Consider the following 21,903-nt stretch of genomic DNA (forward strand, 5'->3'; position numbering starts at 1 on the left):
ATCTTACCAAGTCAGCCTCCTTCCTGGTAAGGTCGGTCAACGGTTGAGCGATGACCGAGTAGTTTCTAATGAACTTGCGATAGAAATTCGCAAAACCTAAGAACCGTTGGAGTGCTTTCAGGTTACCTGGTCGGGCCCACTGGGAGATAGCTGCCACCTTATCTGACTCCATTTGCACGGAAGTCGGAGAAATTACGTACCCTAGAAAGGACACTTGTTGAGTGCCAAACAGACATTTTTCCAATTTGACAAACAGCTGGTACTCACGTAACCGGGTTAGTACCAACCTAAGGTGCTGCACATGAGAGTCCCAGTCAGGAGAATATACCAGGATGTCGCCGAGGTAGATGACTAAAAACACCCCCAGGACGTCGTGAAAGACCGCATTCATAAGCCCCTGGAAGACCGCAGGGGCATTACAAAGGCCAAATGGCATCACAAGACATTCAAAGTGTCCCAACGGGGTATTGAATGCCGTCTTCCATTCATCCCCCTCGCGGATTCGGATCAAATTATAAGCCCCTCTTAAATCTAGTTTAGAAAACCAGTGGGCTCCCACCACCTGATTTAGGAGGTCAGGAATCAGAGGCAGAGAGCACTGGTTCTTGACTGTGATCTGATTCAAGGCCCGATAATCTACACAAGGCCTCAATGTCCCATCCTTCTTCTCGACAAAGAAGAGACCCGGCCCAGCAGGGGAACGGGATGGCCTAATATGATGTTTGGCCAGGGACTCCGTAATATAGACCTTGAGAGCGTCGTGCTCCCACCGGGATAAGTTAAAAATGGCTCCCTTAGGGATGGGCTTATTTGGAATAAGGTCTATCCCACAATCCCACTCTCTGTGGGGGGGCAGGGTCTCTGACAGGCTTTTAGAAAACACATCCCGGAAGTCAGACAAGTATTCCGGGATGAGCGCGGCATCTACTGAGCAGAGAGGAAGGGGACAAGATGGCCATGGCAGGATGGTCCCCGATGAGTCAGTTCCTGGGTGGTCCAATTGAATTGGGGGTTGTGCAGCGCCAACCACGGCATCCCTAGTACCATGTCTACTGACATTTTCTCCATCACCAGGAATGATAGTTCTTCCGAGTGGAGAATCCCCACCGTGAACTGTAACACTGGGGTCTTCCATCGTACCAGGCCCATAGCAAGAGGGGTAGCATCAATGCTAGTAAAATGAATTGGCGTCTTCAGCGCCACCAATTCAGCCATCAGGGGTCTGACGAAACACAGGCTTATCAGGTTAGCGGCCGCTCCGGAATCAATAAACGCCTCCCCTGGTCGGGAAAAATTCTGGAAGCTAACCTGACAAGGTACCAGAAGCTTAGGAAGTACCTGTAGTCCTAGACGATCCTCCCTACAATCGCCTAGGACTCGGAGTTTTCCGCCCGTTCCGCCTGCGAGCACTGAAGCCTCAGGGGGCAGGTTATCACCCGATGTCCAGCTTTAGAGGAAGCAGTAGAGGAAGAGATGATGCAACAATCGAATCCGGCGTCCCTCTTTGGGGTCCAGCGCGTCCACCTCCATGGGCTCGGGAACCGAGACTGGTAAGGAAGAAGAGGGAACAGGACAACCGACCTCCCTGACCCTACGGGCCTGTCTATCTTGCTTCCTAGATCTGAGTCTCCTATCTGCCTTCACCGCTAGCTCCATAGCCTCCTTTAAAGGGGTTGTCTCGCGGCGAAAGCGAAAAAAAAAATTTTTCACTTACCCCCGCATTCTGCCCTGTTAAAAAGAAAGCATAGGTTAGTTTTTAAAAAGCACATTGCGCTTACCTGCATCAGCGTTCTGCAGCTTCTTCTATTCTTCTTTTAAAGATGGCGCCGCTGGTCTTCTCCCACGGTGCCCCGCGGGTCTTCTCCCATGGTGCACCGTGGATTTTCTTCTCCTTCCTTGCGTTCCATTGCCAATTCCAGCCTCCTGATTGGCTGGAATCGGCACACGTGACGGGGCGGAGCTACGATGACGACGCGGTGACCAGCTCTCCAGCACGAGCGGCCCCATTCACCCGGCAGAAGACTGCACAGCGCAAGCGCGTCTAAAAAAGCAAGAAGCCAGCGAAATTAGACGGAGCCATGGAGACGTGGACACCAGCACCGGAGGGGGTAAGTGAATAACTTCTGTATGGCTCATATTTAATGCACGATGTATATTACAAAGTGCATTAATATGGCCATACAGAAGTGTATAACCCCACTTGCTTTCGTGAGACAACCCCTTTAAGGACCCGGGAACGGGATGGGAAATCAACAGGTCTTTTACCGCATCCGAGAGGCCCTGCAGGAAAACGTCTCTCAGAGCGCTATCGTTCCATGCCGTCTCACCCGCATGGCGTCTGAAGTTGGAGCAATAATCCTCCACACAGAGCGACCCCTGATGTAACGCCAACAACCGAGAAACCGCCAACCCCGCTCCGTCCGGTTCATTGAAAATACCCCCGAGTTCCTGAAAAAAGGAGTCCACAGACTGCAGGCAGGGGGAACCCTCGGGAATGGAAAAAGTCCAGGTCTGGGCAGAGCCCCGCAGCAGGGACATTATGAGCCCGACCCTCTGGGCCTCCGACCCGAGGGAACAGGGGCGCATCCGAAAAAACAAGCGGCAAGCTTGTTGGAAAACAAAAAATTTGTTCCTCTCCCCAGAAAACACCTCGGGAAGAGGGCACTTGGGGTCTGGACTGGTCGAGGCATCCGGGCCCTGTGACAACCCCCGCTGCTCCTGGGCTGCCATCCGAGCGGATAAATCCTGGACCACCGGCACCAGGGCTTGCAGCTGGTTCGTGAGGGAGCTGATCGCCTCCATAGAAAACAGTTTAAAGGGCCAGTTATTATGTTACGGCACTCTGCCCCCCCCCCCCCCCCCGAGCGCCAGACGGGGTTCCCTGAACTTACCGCACCCCATGTCCCTGCCTACTTGCCTCGACCTGGCTAACCCCAGGCGGACAACTGGGCGGCGGTCCCTACCCTGACTAGGGACCTGGCGATGGCACTAGATGTACCTAACTACCGGGGGACAGAGTGCCGACAAGTAAAGGCAGATGGAGTGACCAAACAGAAAAATACCAAGCACAAGGCAAGCGGGAAAAGGAAGCTGACGAGCCAACTAGGGAACTGACTGACAACTGCAGACAGGACTGACTAGGAGCTGGCAGAACCAACTAGGGAACTGACTAGACAACTGCAGACAGGACTGACTAGGAGCTGACAGAACCAACTAGGGAACTTACTAGACAACTGCAGACAGGACTGACTAGGAGCTGACAGAACCAATAACTGGCAGTGAGCTCAGGTCACTGCCAGCCTTATGACTACAGAACTCCGCCCAGGGGTGGAGAGTGGGAGGAGCCAACTCCTCCACTCACGGTACAAGAGAGACGGAGGAGTGTGGGCGGCACCCTACGTGGCGGACACGCCCACGCCCCTGCATGCCAACCGCCCCACGTCGCCGGGGAAGCCCTGACATTAGAGCTCCAGGACGCCGGAACGGCGCACGCTGACCGCGGGACCCCGCGCCACCCTGCATGGTAACAGTTGTCCAGCCTACAGGCATGATATTTTAGTGCCGGACGAGATGACCGGACTGATATACAGTTGTATGGCGAAAGATTCAGTGTAACTAGTATTCTATTCATATATATCACTGTACATAAAGGAAACCTGTCATACTGGCAATGTAGTCGGATCTACAGACATGATGTTATAGAACGGAGGAGTTTAGCAGATTGATATATAGTTTTATAGGGGAAAGATTCAGTGCAATTAGTATTGTATTCATTTATATCTCTGCTCATTCTGAGCTTTGAAGTCCAGTGAGCAGAGCTATCAGTGATTGTTGGTCATACAGAAATAGCTGTGAATCACTGATAGCTCCGCCTATTGGCAAAACGCAATTTAGCATTTTAACCTAAAATGGTTAAAAAAAATGAAACTTTTTTCAATGTGTGTCCTGAATAAAGTATACAGATGGAAATGTATATCTTAGCAAAAATTTCTATATTATGTTTGCACATATTTAAGATATTGCAGTTGAAAATGACGATTTTTTTTCAAACTTTTCCCAATTTTGACGTTTTTAATAAATTTACACAAATTCTATTGGTCTATTTTTACCACCTAAATGAAGTACAATATGTGGCGAAAGTTATTCTATGTTAAAGTGACACATGTCAGATTTCCAAAATTTGGCCTGGTCATTAAAGGGGTTGTCCCGCGGCAGCAAGTGGGTCTATACACTTCTGTATGGCCATATTAATGCACTTTGTAATGTACATTGTGCATTAATTATGAGCCATACAGAAGTTATAAAAAGTTTTATACTTACCTGCTCCGTTGCTAGCGTCCTCGTTCCCATGGAGCCGACTAATTTTCGCCCTCCGATGGCCAAATTAGCCGCGCTTGCGCAGTCCGGGTCTTCTGCTCTCTTCAATGGAGCCGCTCGTGCAGAATGCCGGCTCCGTGTAGCTCCGCCCCGTCACGTGCCGATTCCAGCCAATCAGGAGGCTGGAATCGGCAATGGACCGCACAGAAGAGCTGCGGTCCACGGAGGGAGCAGACCCCGGCGGCCATCTTCAGCAGGTAAGTATGAAGACGCCGGACCGCCGGGATTCAGGTAAGCGCTGAGCGGTTTGTTTTTTTAACCCCTGCATCGGGGTTGTCTCGCGCCGAACGGGGGGGGTTAAAAAAAAAAAAAAACCCGTTTCGGCGCGGGACAACCCCTTTAAGGCGCAAACAGGCTTGGTCACTAAGAAGTTAAAGGATTGCAAGTACATAGATGCGAGGCGATGCGTTTTTTTAAAGCAAAAAAATGCATTGTGCTCGCATCCAGAATTGCAGTTTTACAAGCGCAATATTGGTCCACGTTTCTTAGACCGATATCGCTCTCACTCGTGTGAGTGCACCCAAAGGCTGGCAACACATGCGTGTATTTGCATGCACAAAATTTAAGCGCACAATATGCAGAGAATAGAACGCATTGATTTCAATGGCTTCATTCACATTCCCAATTTTTGTGCGCATATTTTGGTCATGCAAAAGAAAAACATGCAGCATGCTCTATTTTTTTGCCCAGAGGTCCCCTTAGAAGTCAGTTGGGGTTGCGCAAGGAGATGTGTAATATCCTGAGTAATTCCACTGGAATGCATGTTTGTTTTCCACGCACAAATAAACATGCTTGGGGGTGCAAAAAGTACAGATATGTGCTCAAAAAAGCCTTGTTCGGTGTGCAAAAAAGCTGCGCTGAGGCACTAGCAAATACGCATACCCGTGTGACGCTGGCCTAAGTGTAAGTAGCCTTTTACCCTTGCTATCCAGTAAGTCGCACAAGCAGACTCGTGACCTATATTCCATTAGGCATATATAATTCACTGGTATTTGGTACCATATGCTGCTGAGGCTTATAATGCAATTACAGTCACCGCTGTGATTACGATTTTTTTCTGTGGTGGTTGATGCCGCGCATATTAACCCAATGCGAATTATGCAGCGATTAGGATTTTCTATCAGCAGGAGATACAAACCTTTCAAGACAAAAAGTGTTTGAGTGGCATGAAGTCATTTTATTGGTAGGCTGGACATCACATTAAGTCTCCCTCCTGCTGCTCTCACCTACAGCAGATTTCCTCCTTTTTGACGGTCTTTCATCAAACAGGATAGAGAGGTCAGAAAGGCAGAAGCTGGCAGCAGCCATGTATGATAAATTGGCTTTCAGGATGTAGAGCCGGGTAGAGGACAGAGAGTTGGATCTTTAATTAGAGAGGGATTTTGCAGGGGGCAGAGCGGGGTGTGTGGGCACAAGGATAACAGAGGGAGCATCAAACAGACGGAGGAGCTGCACACTACACAAAATGCTCATTATCTGCAACCTACAGTATGGAAGACCAAACAATGTTTTCCCACTTCTAATCAAGGGCTGTCTAGGATGCGTACTGCACAGATTTCCTTAAATTCTTTGCTTACTCTTCCACCCCATGTATCATTGTTGTCTCGTATAGATATGGGCTAGATAGTTTTTAAATCTACAGTGATGTACATAACTGTCTTCTATAGAAAAAATTGTAACATAGTATGTAAGGCCGAGAAAAGACATACGTCCATCCAGTTCAGCCAATTATTCCTCAACGTTGATCCAGAAGAAGGGGAAAAAACCCAATAAGGTAGAAGCCAATATTCCCCATTTAAGGGATCAAAAATCCTTCCTGACTCCAAATTGGCAATTGGAATAATCCCCGAAACACCGACCCTTCTGAAGTACTCGGTGATATAACATGTAATACTGTATCACACAAGGAAGGTGCCCAGACCCCTAAACTCTTTTATCAAGTTCTCCATCACCGCATCCTAAGGCAGAGAGTTCCGTAGTCTCACTGCTCTTACAGTAAAGAACCCCCTTCTATGTTGTGTAGAAACCTTCTTTCCTCTAGACGTAGAGATCTCTGTATTGACCCCTGATGTATTATACATAGTTATTGGAGTAACCCCTTGCTACAGTCTTGGGTATAAATAGATGATCTCTGTATTGTCTTCAGATATATCTATACATACTAGAGTGCCCCCTTGTTACAGTCCTGGATATAAATAGATGATGAGTGAAATCTCTGTATTGTCCCCCAATATATCTATATATAGTTATTAGAGTGCCCCCTTGTTACAGTCCTTAGTATAAATAGATGATGGGAGAAATCTCTGTATTGTCCCCTGATATATCTATACATAGTAATTAGAGTGCGCCCCCCCCTCCCCTTGCTACAGTCTTGAGTATAAATAGATGATGGGAGACATCTCTGTATTGTCTCCTGATATACCTATACGTAGTTATTAGAGCGCCCCCTTGCTACAGTCAGTATTATTGTATCTTGACTCCACCGGAAGCTTGGGTCTGACCTGGGTTTGCAGGAGTTAACGCCCCTGGCAAGCCCCTAGCTTCCGATTGGCAGCCAGGATTCAGTGCCAGGGACACTCTAATCCCCATTGTCCTGGTCTGTGGTGCGTTGTGTAAAGCGGCAGGGCGACTCTCATCCCTATTGTCCCGGTGGGTGTTGACAAGCCGGCCACCACTCAGCTTGCCGCCCAAGCTGCATGTCATTTACGAACGTCAGCAGCTCACTGAGGAGACATGTTTGCTCGTAGCTCTCACATATGAGCTGCACAAGATTTACAAACTTCAGCTGGTGGCTGAGGTGAAATCGTGGCTTGTCGCTGTGTCGTGTAAGTTTCATTAGCTTCCGGGTGGCGTTGAACCCTCTGTGGTGACAAGCTTGAAAAAGACCTGAATACATAGGTCGAAACGTCGCTGCTGTTGGGGACTTTTTATGGAGGAATAAAGTCTTTTTGCATTTTTTACTCTTTTGCATCTTCCATTGCTGATCACATGATGGTGACATCATCACAGGTCCTGTCAGCACACAACCTATGTATGTGTCAATTTGTAAGGTGTCATTTATTGGAGTCTCCACACAGGTGTCCAGATGTCTCACAAGCAGGTACAAACTGCCAGACTAAGTACTGCTGTATCCATAGCAACTGAGGCCGCTGGGGTTTGTGGAGAATGTAGCCTGCCCATAATTCCTCATTCAGTGCAGAAGGAGCATAAAGGATCAGTGAGAAGTCAGTCATGTGATCAGGGGACGGAGCTACGAGCCGGTAACTGACATCACAGGTGCTTTCAAGCTCTGCATGTAACTCACACATCACACACATGCAGATTGACGAACAAGTGGTCGTTAGCACTTTGATGAAAGTGTGATTTTCAGCATAGTTTTGACTTCTATAAATATAGCCTCCCCATGAAGACGATGACTGTTGTGTTCACAGTATATATTTAGTACATTAACACGTTAGTACTGTTTATAACTCTTCATCAGATATAAATAGATACTTTCCAAAAGCTTGTTCTTAATTTGTACATTTAATGCATTAAACTGTAGCAGTGAGATGAAATAGAATATCAACAGATGCATGAAATCTGTTGGATTTAAAAGTCTATTTTTATAGTTTTTTTAATAAATCTTCCATAAATCATATTGTAAACAAAAAAATGGAGAATGGACTTTTCAAAGCACCATATAAACAAACCTGCAGCAATGAGGTAAAACCGGTTTCACAGCTGAGTCGAAACCTCTAGTCGAAGGTTCTGTCACAGATCCGGCTGAAGAAAAAGATGGAAAACGGGTGAACCCCATTATAGTCAATGGGATCTGCCCCGTGCTATTCGGGTACATCCAGAGACTGAACCGGTCGGCTGCGGGAATTCCCCTTTCCTTTTACCCAAATGGAGCAGAAGAAGTGGAATCCCTGTTCTAGATGTGAAACGACCCTTACTCAGTCTTAGGGAAAAGTGAAGTCATACACACCTATGTAATCTGTCAACCTTTAATTGTCAAGCCCAGTATAACCTCCATGGGCCTCTGAAGTTGAAATGAGGGGCTCTGAGTAGAGTTCGGGCCCTCCCTAGGTTCAGGGAATAGGGGTCTTACTTCGGCCTGCCTCCCATCAGTGGCCCTAGCAGTTACCACCAGTGTTACTGGAGCCGCATCCTCGTCTCATGTTGTCAACTCCAGGGCTCGAATACGGAGCTTCGCTGCTCGGTCATGGGCCAGATAGTGAGCCCGGTTGCAGGCTTCCATCATAGATAGTGGCTTGCATCAATATAGGGAGACAGTTCCAATATGTGTGCTGCAAACTATTTTATTAACTGTAAACAAGGCCACAGTCTACTGTACTTCCGATCAGATTGGAAGCAGCCACATTTGAACTGAATGTAGCAAACGTTTAACAAATGTCCTCAGAGGATTAAAGGGGTTGTCCCGCGCCGAAACGGGTTTTTTTTTTTTTTCAACCCCCCCCCCCCCCCCCCCGGTCGGCGCGAGACAACCCCGATGCAGGGAGGTAAGGAAAGCTTACCGGAGCGCTTACCTTAATCCCCGCGCTCCGGTGACTTCAATACTTACCGCTGAAGATGGCCGCCGGGATCCTCTGTCTCCGTGGACCGCAGCTCTTCTGTGCGGTCCATTGCCGATTCCAGCCTCCTGATTGGCTGGAATCGGCACGTGACGGGGCGGAGCTACACGGAGCCTGCATTCTGCACGAGCGGCTCCATAGAAGACTGCAGAAGACCCGGACTGCGCAAGCGCGGCTAATTTGGCCATCGGAGGGCGAAAATTAGTCGGCACCATGGAGACGAGGACGCCAGCAACGGAGCAGGTAAGTATAAAACTTTTTATAACTTCTGTATGGCTCATAATTAATGCACAATGTATATTACAAAGTGCATTATTATGGCCATACAGAAGTGTATAGACCCACTTGCTGCCGCGGGACAACCCCTTTAAGGCTTATCAGGGTTTCACTCACCCTCCACTCAGTAGCAGCCTCTGCTATACCAAAGGCTATGGTGGCAAAGTCCTCAAAGTTGCACTGTGCACATATACAACATAACATAAACAAGCCTCTGCGTTTGAAGCGATAGAGCATGCGTCACTGTGGTAGCAGGGAAGCAAGTGGGCAGTCACAGACGTCCAAGGAATACAACCGTCATCTCAATAGTGCCAGGGATACCTCGTCACTTAAGCAGCAAGACCTAATTTCTAAAGGCCACAGGCTTGAGTTTGATGTAGCCATACCTGTGGGCCTGATTCAGCACCCAGCAAGTAGGCAATTCTCCCTGTCTCTCTCCTGGGGCGGACTACACCATACCCCGAGTCTCTCTATCATGCCTAATAGTGTTGAGTAATTATTGAAGTAATCGGGTCAGGGGTGCGCAACCCAATTTTCAAAAAATTATTGGGACAGACGATTCCAACTCCTGTTTGAAATCAATGGGTGTACAAATCAGCCCCACTAACTCTGTGTTTTATGTCTTACCTTTCGGTGCTGAGGTCATAGGTTCAAATCCTATCAAGAACATCTGCATGGACTCTGAAAAACCCCATCTGGATATTACTCTTGCACAGTTCTGAGCCTAGAACCTAGAACTCCAGCACTGCAAGGCAGCAGTACTAACAACTGAGCCACCACTCTCATATGTTCTGCTCTACAGGAAGAGGAGTACATCAACAAGAATAATAAAAGAACAAAAAAAATTATTACCTATATATTGCCCCTGGTCAGATTTGAACCCTGAATGCTAGCACTGCAAGGCTACAGTGCTAACAACTGAGCCACCAAGCAAATAATAAACATAAAGAGTACATACAAACTCCATGCAGATGTTGTCTATAACCACTCATGAACCTAGAGCCCGAGTGCTACAAGAGAAGCAGTACTAGCCACCAAGCTTCTTCCTTCTTTGTCCTCCTGCATCATCTTCGGAGGAGGAGGAGCGAAAGAAGAAAGAAATAAGATCATCTTATTTTCCTTTCATCTCCTTCCCTTTCTTATCCTTGTTCTCCTTCTTATTCTTTTTCTCCTTATTATTCTCCTCCTTCCACTGGAGGAGGATGAAAACGAAAGAGGAAAAATGAGAAGAAGAAAGAACAATCATGGTGGTTCCGTTGTTAGCACCTCTGCTTTGCAATAGTGGAGTTCAAGGTTCAAATTTGACGAAGGGTAACATCTGCATGGGGTTTTTATGTTCTCTTTGTGTTTATTCTTCCTGTTCTTCCCCTTTTCTGGAGCAGAACAAACAAGTGTGGTGGCTTTATTGTTAGCACTGGTGCTGCAGTGCTGGAGTTGTAGGTTCAGATCTGACCAAGGGCAACATCTGGATGGAGTTTTTCATGTAGATGTTATCCTTGATGGTATTTGAACTTTGGACCTGAACCCTAAAAGGCAACAGTGCTAATGATTGAGCCACATTAATTGAAGAACACACACATCCACTTTTGCTAAAAATCGGGTTGGGATGACCCGATCTGCTTTTTATTGCCTGGCTGATCACAACGGGCAACGCTAGTGTTTAAATTCTTCAGACATCTTACATAATCCCCACAGCCAAGGTGAAGTAGCATACTCTATAGAAAAATATACAAATTGTTGTAATAGATGACAGACAGTAGAGGTTGGCCTTAAGCCAACCAAAGAAACATTAGAAAGAAACATAACAAACGGTATATTAATTGTAAGACCCATAACAGGGCAATGCAAACAAATATGAACAATTTTATGAGCTAGTTACTCTATGAACCCAAAGCAGCCAATATGGCAGGCATCCCCCTCTACAAATTCACATGTCACCTGCTGGAAAAGGCAGGACATCAGTCCGTTGGAGGGTTATCCTCCTCTTCAGGAACCCTGACACAAGAATAAGACACTGTCCTATCACTGTTCATAGACACTGCAGTTTAAGGGTACTTTCTCAGAGTAGTGATAGTCATTCAGTTCATATAGGTGGAGCGTGTCGGATAAATTCTCTTCCATCCGCCCACCTCCATGTGAACAGGCAGTTATTCAAAGATGATCAACTGCCTGTTTGCATTGCATGAGAAATTGCTCACTAATCTATTTGTTTTCGCTCACTGAGCTATCGCTGCTCGTACCAGTGAAAACCATCATTGCACTGTGCCAGGCAGTATGGGCATCGACACAATGACCACAGGGCCGGAAAATATCTGTCTTTATCCGGCTACCAAAGAAAGGTGACTCCCAGAATTGCATAAACTACCGACCATTAGCCCTCATTCCGTATGCAAACAAGATCCTTCTCAAAATTATACAATAATGATTCTGGCAAGGACGTGGCACCCGCGTCCATATTGCAAACCTATGATAAACCATGGAAAAAGCTTGAGAATAGCAAAATAATATCTACATGTGCTTCATCGACTACATTGAGGCCTTTGATATTGTCGACCATGACAAGCTATGGCAGGCCCTACAAGAGCTGGGCATATCGGCACATCTAGTCAAGCTGATAAAATCACTTTATACCAATCAAGAAGCCACTGTGAGGGGGTGAGGCCAAGCTAGCCAAGAGAAAAGACGTGTTCAGGAGAACTCGGTCCTGAGGCAACTAAACCTGGCATCATCCTGCACAGTGAAAGTGTATAGGAAAAAAAGGACCTGCGCTCCTTAAGGAAAGTATCCTCTGGTACCAATAATAGATACAACCTCTGTTTATTTCGTACGACGCGTTTCGTCCTTAGGACTTTATCAAGTACATACATATTAAACAACAACAACACTTTATATAGTATATGCATTTACCTTTCCTGATGGGGATCCATGGCTGCCTCCGTGTCTCCGGCGCCCTCTGACGTCCGCTCTGCGTCCCGCGTCAGACGTTACGCTCGGGTACGCAGCGTGATGAGGTCATCACGCTAGACGCTTCCCCTTATGTGGGGAGGAGTTTGGAGCCGGCCGGATCGTATCCTGCACTATTGTGCCCTGTAAACTGTCCTCCAAATTGTGCTTCTAGCCTAAAACACAATTAGAAGCGATTTTATAATACAACTGAACTGTACATATAGAAAAAAAGTACCAAACGATTATTATACATGAAATTCAAACTTATATACACAAAATGCATATTACCCCTTTCCCTAGTTTATCACCTATAAAAGACTACACATATTAATCACTTTTAAAAACATTACCAGATATAAAAAATGAAAATGCATCAATAGTATCACAATAGAGGATCATTTAAATGTGTATATCTATACATACCTATTAATAGGGTATAAAAGTTATAGATAAATATATAAATAAGAAATAATTGATATAATATAGTATAAATATAAAAACTTTTTACTAAGAAAGATTTTTTTTTTCAAAATATTTTTTCTAGCCAAAAATTTATATATATATATATATATATATATATATATATATATATATATATATATATATATATATATACACATACACATGTAATAAAAACATCCTAAAAAGATATATATATATATACTACTCATAATTTTTCTAAAATCTCATTAAGACCATTGGGGATGAGCGTATTTAACCTAAAAATCCAAAACATCTCTTTTTCTCGCAATTTTTGTACGGACCTTTCACTGATGCATTCAATAGGTGTAACACGAAGCCCTAAAGTGTCCTTGTTATGATTATTAAGAAAATGGCGAGATATGCTATGTTTGGTATATCCCTTACGGATATTGCATTTCAGGGGTTGAGATGCGAGTCTCCAACTTATAGAACACTGGTACACCACTCTCGGACTGAGTGCAGACCATCAACTCCAGCTTCATGGCGCAGCAGAAGAAATTGGATGATATGTAGAATCAACTGCGACAATGCAAACTCAGATTCATAGTATTGGCGGGGAGAGCTGAGGGCAGAAATCCTTGTGACTTCCTGGAATCACTTCTGCAGCAGGCGTATGGTCCAAACTCACTTTCACCTTTATTCTGAGTTGAAAGCTCACCGTATCCCATCTATAGCTCCGCCGCCTAGAAGCCTCCCATGTACCGTATATACCGGCGTATAAGACGACTTTTGAACCCCGAAAAATCTGCTCTGAAGTCGGGGGTCGTCTTATATGCCGGTAAAAAAAATCATTACTCACCTCCCCCGGCGTTCTGTCGCGCTCCGGCAGGATGTCGCTCGCTCCTCGTCCCCGGCGCAGCATTGCTTTCTGAATGCGGGGCTTGGAATCCCCGCCTTCAGAAAGCTAATACACACGCCGTCAGCCAGTTACAGCCATTCAATGACAGCATTGAATGGCTGTGATTGGCTGAAGGCGCACGTGGCTTCAGCCAATCACACCCATTCAATGATGTCATTGAATAGTGTGATTGGCTGAAGCCACGTGCGCCTTCAGCCAATCACAGCCATTCAATGCTGTCATTGAATGGCTGTAACTGGCTGACGGCGTGTGTATTAGCTTTCTGGAGGCGGGGATTCCAAGCCCCGCATTCAGAAAGCAATGCTGCGCCGGGGACGAGGAGCGAGCGACATCCTGCCGGAGCGCGACAGAACGCCGGGGGAGGTGAGTAATGATTTTTTTTTTTACACTATATTACCGGCGTATAAGGTGAAAGTTGGGGGGTCGTCTTATACGCCCCGTCGCCTTATACGCCGGTATATACGGTACCTTCATAGTCGAGCTGCTCAATTACAGGGACAGGGACAAAATCCTGAAACTTAACTGTGAGAAAGATCCCCTGAAGGTTGGAGGGCACATAATCCGTATTTTTGCGCCTTAGAGGTGTAGCAGAGGAGACAAAAATTCACAGAAGCAAAGAAGGTGCTGCATTCCAAACAGCTTGCTTACGCCATGTTATACCCTTCTAGGCTGAAGGTGATCAAGGACAATCGCTCCTATTTCCTAGAGACTCCGGGGATGTCCTAAACTGGCTCGAACAAAATTGAATTCTATCTTGAGACGTTAAAAAGCTCTTGCTGCGGCCAACCTGCCAATGTTTCTGCACTGCAATTGCTGAGAGAGGGGTTTTCAACGACGCCTCTCCTTCCTCTCCTAAACCTATCTTCCTTCCCATTTCTCCCCTAGTTTCCCCTTCTTGCTAGGTCTTCAGGCCGACAGCTGCTGTTAATATTGTTGAGATGCGATGTGGCCTGTGGGCAATACTGCTTTTCTTACTTGTTATCCCAGGTGACTCAGATGGGCTGTGGCCTGTCCGTTCCTCGGATGCCCCCCCCCCCCTTCCTTGAGGCCTGAGGCTCATTATGAGGAACCAGCTTATATAGCGGGCTCGGGTCACATTGAGCATGTATAATCTATGGTGGAATGGCCCCCAACTACATGATTCTGTCTCTGTTCCCTCACGGGGATTCTATGTTTATGACTGTTTTTGTTCTCTCTGTCTTAGTTTTTCTCTTAGCTCTCTTGGGGTAGGCCCCACGCCCCTTACAAAGTTGTGAGTTATGGGATCTAAACCTGTCCTACGGTCAGGGGGATGGGTAGGGTGGGATGTCATGGGTTTGGTTGGGGTTTTTCTTGGCGCGACTATTTTTTGGATGCTGTGCGGGTGATCTATAGGAATAATGTCCAGCTCTACAGTAATAGTTAGTATGCATCTCAAGCTGATCTCTTGAAATGTCAGGGGCCTGAATTCTAAATTTAAAAGAGCATTGGTCTTCAATTTCCTCTAAATTCACTCCCTCCATATAATACTGTTCCAGGAGACACATCTCCAGGGCTCGAAAATACTTGTGCTCAAGCAGACTGCTATAGGTTCTGCGTTCCACACTAATTCTAATTCCGTTCAAGTGGTCAGTATCTTGGTGGCTAAGTCAGCCCAATTTGTATTTCGGCAAGTCCATATCGGTACTGGTGTATCTTAACGTCACCAGGAAGTAGTGCTGGAGAGAGCACTGACAGCCCGGTGACGCCCCCTGTACTTCATTGGCTAAAGAGAAGGCTCCCCTGCAGGTCCTGGAAGGTGAGTATGATCCTTCCGTCCCAGCTCCCGCGGCAACAGTTCTCCTCGCAGCTGATGCTGTCAGTGTTGCAGGCTTCCTGGATCTCTTCGTTGCTGCACGCTGCTGTACTTTGGCCGTACCTTCCCCGCTGCTCCCTTTTCTCCCAACTGTCGGCAGCACATGCACTGTATGCCGAGCAGCAGTGGTGGCAGCGCAGTGCAGTCCGTCCATTGATTGATGCTGCAGATGTAAGTGTGGCAGGCTCCCCGGCCAGCCTCAGAGGTCATCTCCGCGACTGTTTTCCCCGGCGCTTCCCCGCTGCTGCTCAAGGGAGTGTGCCAGGCTCCCTGGGTGACCCCACATGTCACCTCCGTGACTATGTTCCACGGAGCTTCCCTGCTGCTCCCTTCTGTCCCGAGCGACGCCGCCGCTGCTGCTCCCCTGTATACCTTCTATCCAGAGGCAGCAGTTTGCGGGGGATAGACGGAAGGGGAACACAGGTTGCGGAGGTGACATGTGGGGCTGCCTAGGGAGCCTGGCACAAAAATCTCTACGCACTGTACTGCTAGGACCTTACAAATGTCCTCCGATCGGGAGCTAGGGGTGTGACAGGGGCATTTCTGCATCCAAGTCTTGTCAAAACCCTAGCTTCCGGTGGCATCAAGATACACCAGTACCGTCCATATCGACCCTGGGGGTCATTTGTTGATCCTTCAGGGCACCTTTCATGGCCGTCTCCTCACTGTAATTAATGTTTATCTACCGCCGCTTGCTAATATTGAGATTCTCCATGAGGTGATGGCGCGGGTGGTTTTCCGCGAGTTGGCCCTAATAGTAATTATGGGTGATTTTAACCTGATCTTGGATTCAGTGTGGGACCGCCTCACTCCAGCCACCTCAGTGCTGACTCTGTTGTCTACGTAGGCCAATTCCTACTTACTACAGGAGATATGGCGCTTGCGGCACCCACAATACCGTCTATTCATGCCACACACCGATGTTTAATGCCTTCTCCCGTGTTGGCCTGTGCTTTTGGCTCTCCGGACTGTCTCCCAACGGTGCATGATGTATCCTACCTGCCCAGAGGCATATCAGATCATTCCCCGCTCCAATTGGTCCTTGACCTTGTAGTTGATATCTGGAGACTAAGTCCGTTGTGGCTGGAGCAGGGAAAGGTACATGAATATGTAGAGCAGGAGGCCGGGATGTACTGGAGAATCAATGAGGGGACGGCCTCAGAGCTAGTGCTGTGGGACGCCTTTAAGGCTATTTCCAGGTGGTCCTTTATCTCTGCCTTAGCCAAATATAGAAGGTCCCTGCAGGCCACCAGACTGGGCTTGGAGCACCGCCTTGACTTAGCAGAGGCCAAATACGGTATATAGCAGATCTTTCCCAGGAAACTTCCTTAGCTCTTAATGACCTACAGCAGGAATACAAACTGCTACTTATTGAATACAGAAAAAAGAAACTTCTTTATTCCCGACACCAGATTTTTGACCAGGGAGATAAAAACGGTCACCTGCTGGCCTACCTGGCCAGGGAAATTCAGTCACTACCACCGATTACAGCGGTACGGGACGACTCAGGCTCCCTAATAAGTGACCCCAAAATCAAGCGTTTGCCCACTTCTATAGAGATCTATATACCTCCAAACTGAGTTGCTCTGATGAACAGCTGACAGCTTATCTCGATTGTATCTTCTTCTCTACACTGAGCTGGGATAGTGCAACCTACCTAGATGGTGCCCTGAGTTTAGAGGAAGTAGCGGAGGCCATTAAGTAAAGGGGTTTAAATTAAGTAATTATCAAGAAAGCATAGCGCTCTATGCAGATGACACCCTTCTTTTTCTCCAGGACCCAGAGTCTTCTGTTGACTCTGCACTGACCATATTTGACGCATTTGGCCTGCGCTCTGGCGTTAGGGTTAATTGGGACAAAACCCACTTGCTGGCAGTGGATCCTGCAGAGGATGGGCTTCCTCTACCCACCCCGCTGAGTTGGTCACCTCGGACAACTTTTTTGGGCCTAAAGATGTCAGGGGAGGCCTCTACTTTTTACGACTTTAATCCAGGGCCCTTTCTGAACTGAGGAAATGGCGGTGCTCTGGGCGTCTCTCTTGCTTACTCTAGTGGGCAGAATAAATTTGCTAAAAATGAAGCTATTGCCGAAATGTTTGTATGTCTTGCATAATTCCTCTATGTTAATTCCTGAAAAGATTTTTACCAGGCTTCGCGGGATTGGGCTGTGTATTTTATGGAAGGGCACCCATCCCAGGATTAAGTTAGAGGCTCTGTGCCTTCCGGTGAGCGGGGAAGGATTACATGTGGGTGTTCTTAGTGTTTATCTTTTTCTTTTTTCTCCTTTTTTCCTGTTGCATTTGATTTTTGGACTTCAAGTTCCTCTTATCTGTGACTTTTTTGTGGGTTAGCAACAGCTGATGAAGATAAAATAAACTATTTCTAGCAATTATTATGCGTCAGGAGGAGTGCACGCATGTATATGAGTAGTGATGGTTTTGCTGTTTTTGTATTTATGCAAAGCGCTGTATTACTATCATCGCCACCTGCGGTGCCAGCTGCCTCTGCCTATTTGTTATTTGTTTTGGCTAAATAAAAAGTTCCTTAAAAAAAAAAAAAAGAAAAATAGAAAACCTCCTGTGCTCAGGGTAACCTGTAATGTGCCAACGTGACTGTCTTTAAAAAAAAGACACTGTGAGAACACAGTATGGGGACACAGATTGGTTTGGGGTAGCCAAGGTGTCCAATAGGGCTCCATTCTCTCACCCTTCTTGTTTAACTTATATGCGGAAGCGATCGTGCGGAAAATGGACCTATACAAATTGGAAATGGGGGGTGTGGGGGTGTGGAAGAAACATCAACAATCTCCGTAACGCAGATGATACAACTCTGCTTGCAGAAAGAGAAGCAGGTCTGAAACAGCTGATATGTAAGATTAAAACTGAATGTGAAAAAATGGGCCTCTACCTGAATTTAAGGAAGACAAAAATTATGACAACGGCAAAAAATGGCCAAATTCAAATAAAAATCGACACGGAGGTAATAAAATGCGTGCAAAACTTCATCTTCCTTGGTTCAAACATTGACCAGGCTGGAGAATCTATGCCAGAGAAAAAGCGTAGGATAGCAGTGGGGCGAAGTGCGATGCTAAACATGACAAAATCTGGAAGAGTAGGGATATCGACATAGCAACTAAACGCAGGATTGTGCAAACCACAGTTTTCCCCTATAGCCATGTATGGATGTGAAAGCTGGACTGTGAAAAAAGCTGATAGAAGGAAGATTGATGCATTTGAGCCGTGGTGCTGGCGAAAGCTGCTATGTATGCCCTGGATGGGGAGAGTAACAAACAGTCCTGGATCATACAAGACCAGATATATTACTGGAGAGCAAGATGACCGTACTCAGACTCATTGATTATGGCCATGTAATGTGAGCAGAGTCACTAGAAAAATTTGGGTCAGAAGCGGTGTCGTGTCTCCTTAAGGAGAGCACTTAAAAAGTGTTTGAGGACACCTAGGGGGTTAGTGGATATGGGGATGGCATAGTCTCTCCCTAAGCAGAGCACCCAGAAAGGGTGTGGGGACACCTAAAAGCTAGGTAAGGAGACTTATAAGGCAATGCTCCTCTGGGAAATTTATGCAAATTAGAAAGATGGAAAAATACCTCTATTGGATGGCAGCATTCCTTCAATTCAAAGAATTGGGATTTTTAAACCAAGCCAGAAACCACATCTGTCATTAAATTTTACCGAATAAACTGAACCTTTTCCACATGGCCTTGTGGTGAAACCACTTTTACTTCACATCACTGTGGTACTTTGCAGGGGGGCCCAGGGAGGAGTCACCCTAAACCAGTGATTCATTTACTTCAGATGGCACATACATAGGGCATTTATTCCCTGGGATGTTTTGTTTCCATGTGAATTGCTTTCATCTTCACCAACTGAGCGCAGCCTGCTTTTTCTCTTCCTCTGCATGATTTCCTGGAACGCTGTCTGGGCCTTCTGGTGTCATAGCTGACTGCTCTCCACAGGGTTGGTGGATTTTGGTTGGATTTGGAGTACCTCACCATTCCATACATTGTTTTGGAGCGGTGTCCCTCACTTCCTTCTGCACCAGATAGGCTTGGATACATCTGCTGAGCCAATCAGGTGTGATACTTCCGCTGTGCAGATGTATCTAAGCCTATCCAGCGTGATACTTCTGCACAGCAGATGTATCTAAGCCATTCCGGTGTGATACTTTTGCTGTGCAGATGTATCTAAGCCTATCTGGGGTGATTCTTCTGCACAGCAGATGTATTACACCGAATTGGCTTAGATACATCTGCACAGCAAAAGTATCACACTGGATCTGCTTCGATACATCTGCTGTGCAGAAGTATCACACGGGATAGGCTTAGATACTACTTAGAAATAATGGTGAGCTGCTGTATCTAAGCTAACCTGGGGTGATACTTCTGCTGTGCAGAGGTATCTAAGCCGATCCAGCTTTGCAGAGGTATCTAAGCCGGTCTGGCTCACATACAACCCCTCTGCTGAGGTATCTAAGCTGGTCCGGCTTGGATACGTCCGCTCTGCTGAGGTATCTAAGCCGGTCTGGCTCAGATACGTCCGCTCTGCTGAGGTATTTATGCCGGTCCGGCATAGATATGTCCGTTGCCCAGGCGTATCTAAGCCGGTCCAGCATGGAAACGTTCGCTGCCCAGGTGTATCAGAGCCAGTCTGGCGTGGATGCGTTTGCTGCGCAGGTGTATCGAAGCTGGTTCGGCTTGGATACACTTGCTGCCTGGGCGTATCAAAAGCGCAGGGCTTGGATACGCCCGCTGCCCAGGTGCATCAAAGCCAGTCTGGCGTGGATACATTCGCTGCACAGGTGTATCGAAGCCGGTCCGGCTTGGATACACTTGCTGCCCGGGCGTATCAAAGGCGTGGGGCTTGGATATGCCCGCTGCCCAGGCGTATCGAAACCATTCGGGATCGGACATACCCGCTGCCCAAGCGTATCAAAGCCGGTCCGGCTTGGATATGTCTGCACATTGCACTAAAGGTGTATCTAAGACGGACTGTATTTAGTTTGCCCGACTGTATTTAGACGGAATGAATGTCGGGCAAACGAGGCATGACACTCGTCCCCGCAAGTATCTGCTCACATGCTTTTGTACAGGAGCTGGTATAGTTGCTTCACAGCAGGGCAGCTGCAGGAGATTTCTCTCCTCGCTCTCCCCCGCCCCTCTTCATTCACTAACACAGCGGCAGTTCAGTACTGAACGGCTGCTGTTTACACTGAACTCTCACTGTTCAGGATATCCTGAAGGATGAGTGTGTATAGACAGCCTCTCCTGGCCCCGCCCCCTCTAAGTACACTGTACAGCAGAAGAACATGCCATACTGTAGAGGGACTTACAGGGGGCTGGGCCTGGGCGGGGAGAGACTGTAGAGGGGGGGAGGCCTGGGGAGACTAGATTAGTTCAATGGAAGTGGGTGGGGCATGGCATGGGCGGGGCTGGGAAACCCTGCTTTTTATGTCTATGTGTCCTGCTGTCATAGGGAGCATGCACACAGAGGGGGCAGGCGCAGGGAATTTTGGAAATGCAGCACAACGGCACCATCTTTGAAACCTGCATTCAACATCAGATTTCAAAGTAAGAAACAGACATTCTAGCTGATATGCCTGCCGGTTTGAGCCCCTGTGTGTTAGGATGCTTACTGAAAGGGAAGTATTATTATAAAAAAAATTCTCCCTGCGTGGCGGGACAGCCCCTTTAAATTTTATTGCAGTCCTGTAAGGTCAAACGTCATGACAGTGTGGCCCATACAGCACAAAGGGTTGTGCATCCGTGTTGTATCATTTTTTTCACTGATGGGGTTTATCTAAGAAAAACTATTGAAATCAGCAGTGCAGGAACCACAAAAGAGAAGCCATACTCCCCCCTCCAGATCCCCTGCCACTCCCGGCCTGCTGATGCTCGGTCCCCCGTGTCTGCTGATGCTCAGTCCCCTGCTGCTCCTCACTTCTGACTGAAGCAGTGGTGACCTACCGACAACGGGACATGATAGGCCGTAGGCAGTCAGTACTACACTGCAGCGCTCTCTGAACTAATTAATTTGAAATGAATATCAGGATCAATTTCCCTGTATTACACTTTCCTTACTTGAGAACCCTACATACCATCTTTATGCTCTCTCACTTTCTCTTCAGGTCTTGGACATTCCCACCTACAACTGTCTCACTTGAGCCCTGGGAATCCTGCTCTCTCCCCATCGGATGGAGAAGGCTTGTCCCCCAACGAGCTACGTTGCAGAAATACAGGACCCAGGCGTCTGTCCATGGACGTGAGTGCAGCGGTGTAATATTGGACCAGTTCAAAATGCAGTTCTTGATTTTACAATTCAAACATTAGACGGAACATAACAAATTGTCTGATATTGTATTATTAGTAGCTGATTTACATATGAAAATACATAAAGGTTTAAATATACACTCGTTGTCAAAAAACACAATCCCTTTCCTAGAAGTTGTCGGATGGGATGAAATTTTCTCTGTGTGATTGTAATGTTGATATAAGTAAGTGATTACAATATCAGAGCAAAAGGAGAATGTATTGTGG

At 46.9% G+C, this 21,903-nt stretch overlaps 1 protein-coding gene across 1 annotated transcript in view; it reads left to right on the forward strand.

Annotated features, from left to right (window-relative positions):
• The window catches only part of CDK18 (cyclin dependent kinase 18), a 142,178-nt gene that overhangs the window by 84,868 nt on the left and 35,407 nt on the right, over window positions 1–21,903 (forward strand). Inside the window, exon 3 of the mRNA XM_066598673.1 lies at window positions 21,495–21,628. Coding sequence (XP_066454770.1) covers window positions 21,495–21,628 — 134 coding nt within the window. The remainder of the gene's footprint in view (window positions 1–21,494; window positions 21,629–21,903) is intronic.

This window comes from Eleutherodactylus coqui, chromosome 4, assembly GCF_035609145.1.
Source record: "Eleutherodactylus coqui strain aEleCoq1 chromosome 4, aEleCoq1.hap1, whole genome shotgun sequence".
NCBI classification, from domain to species: domain Eukaryota; kingdom Metazoa; phylum Chordata; class Amphibia; order Anura; family Eleutherodactylidae; genus Eleutherodactylus; species Eleutherodactylus coqui.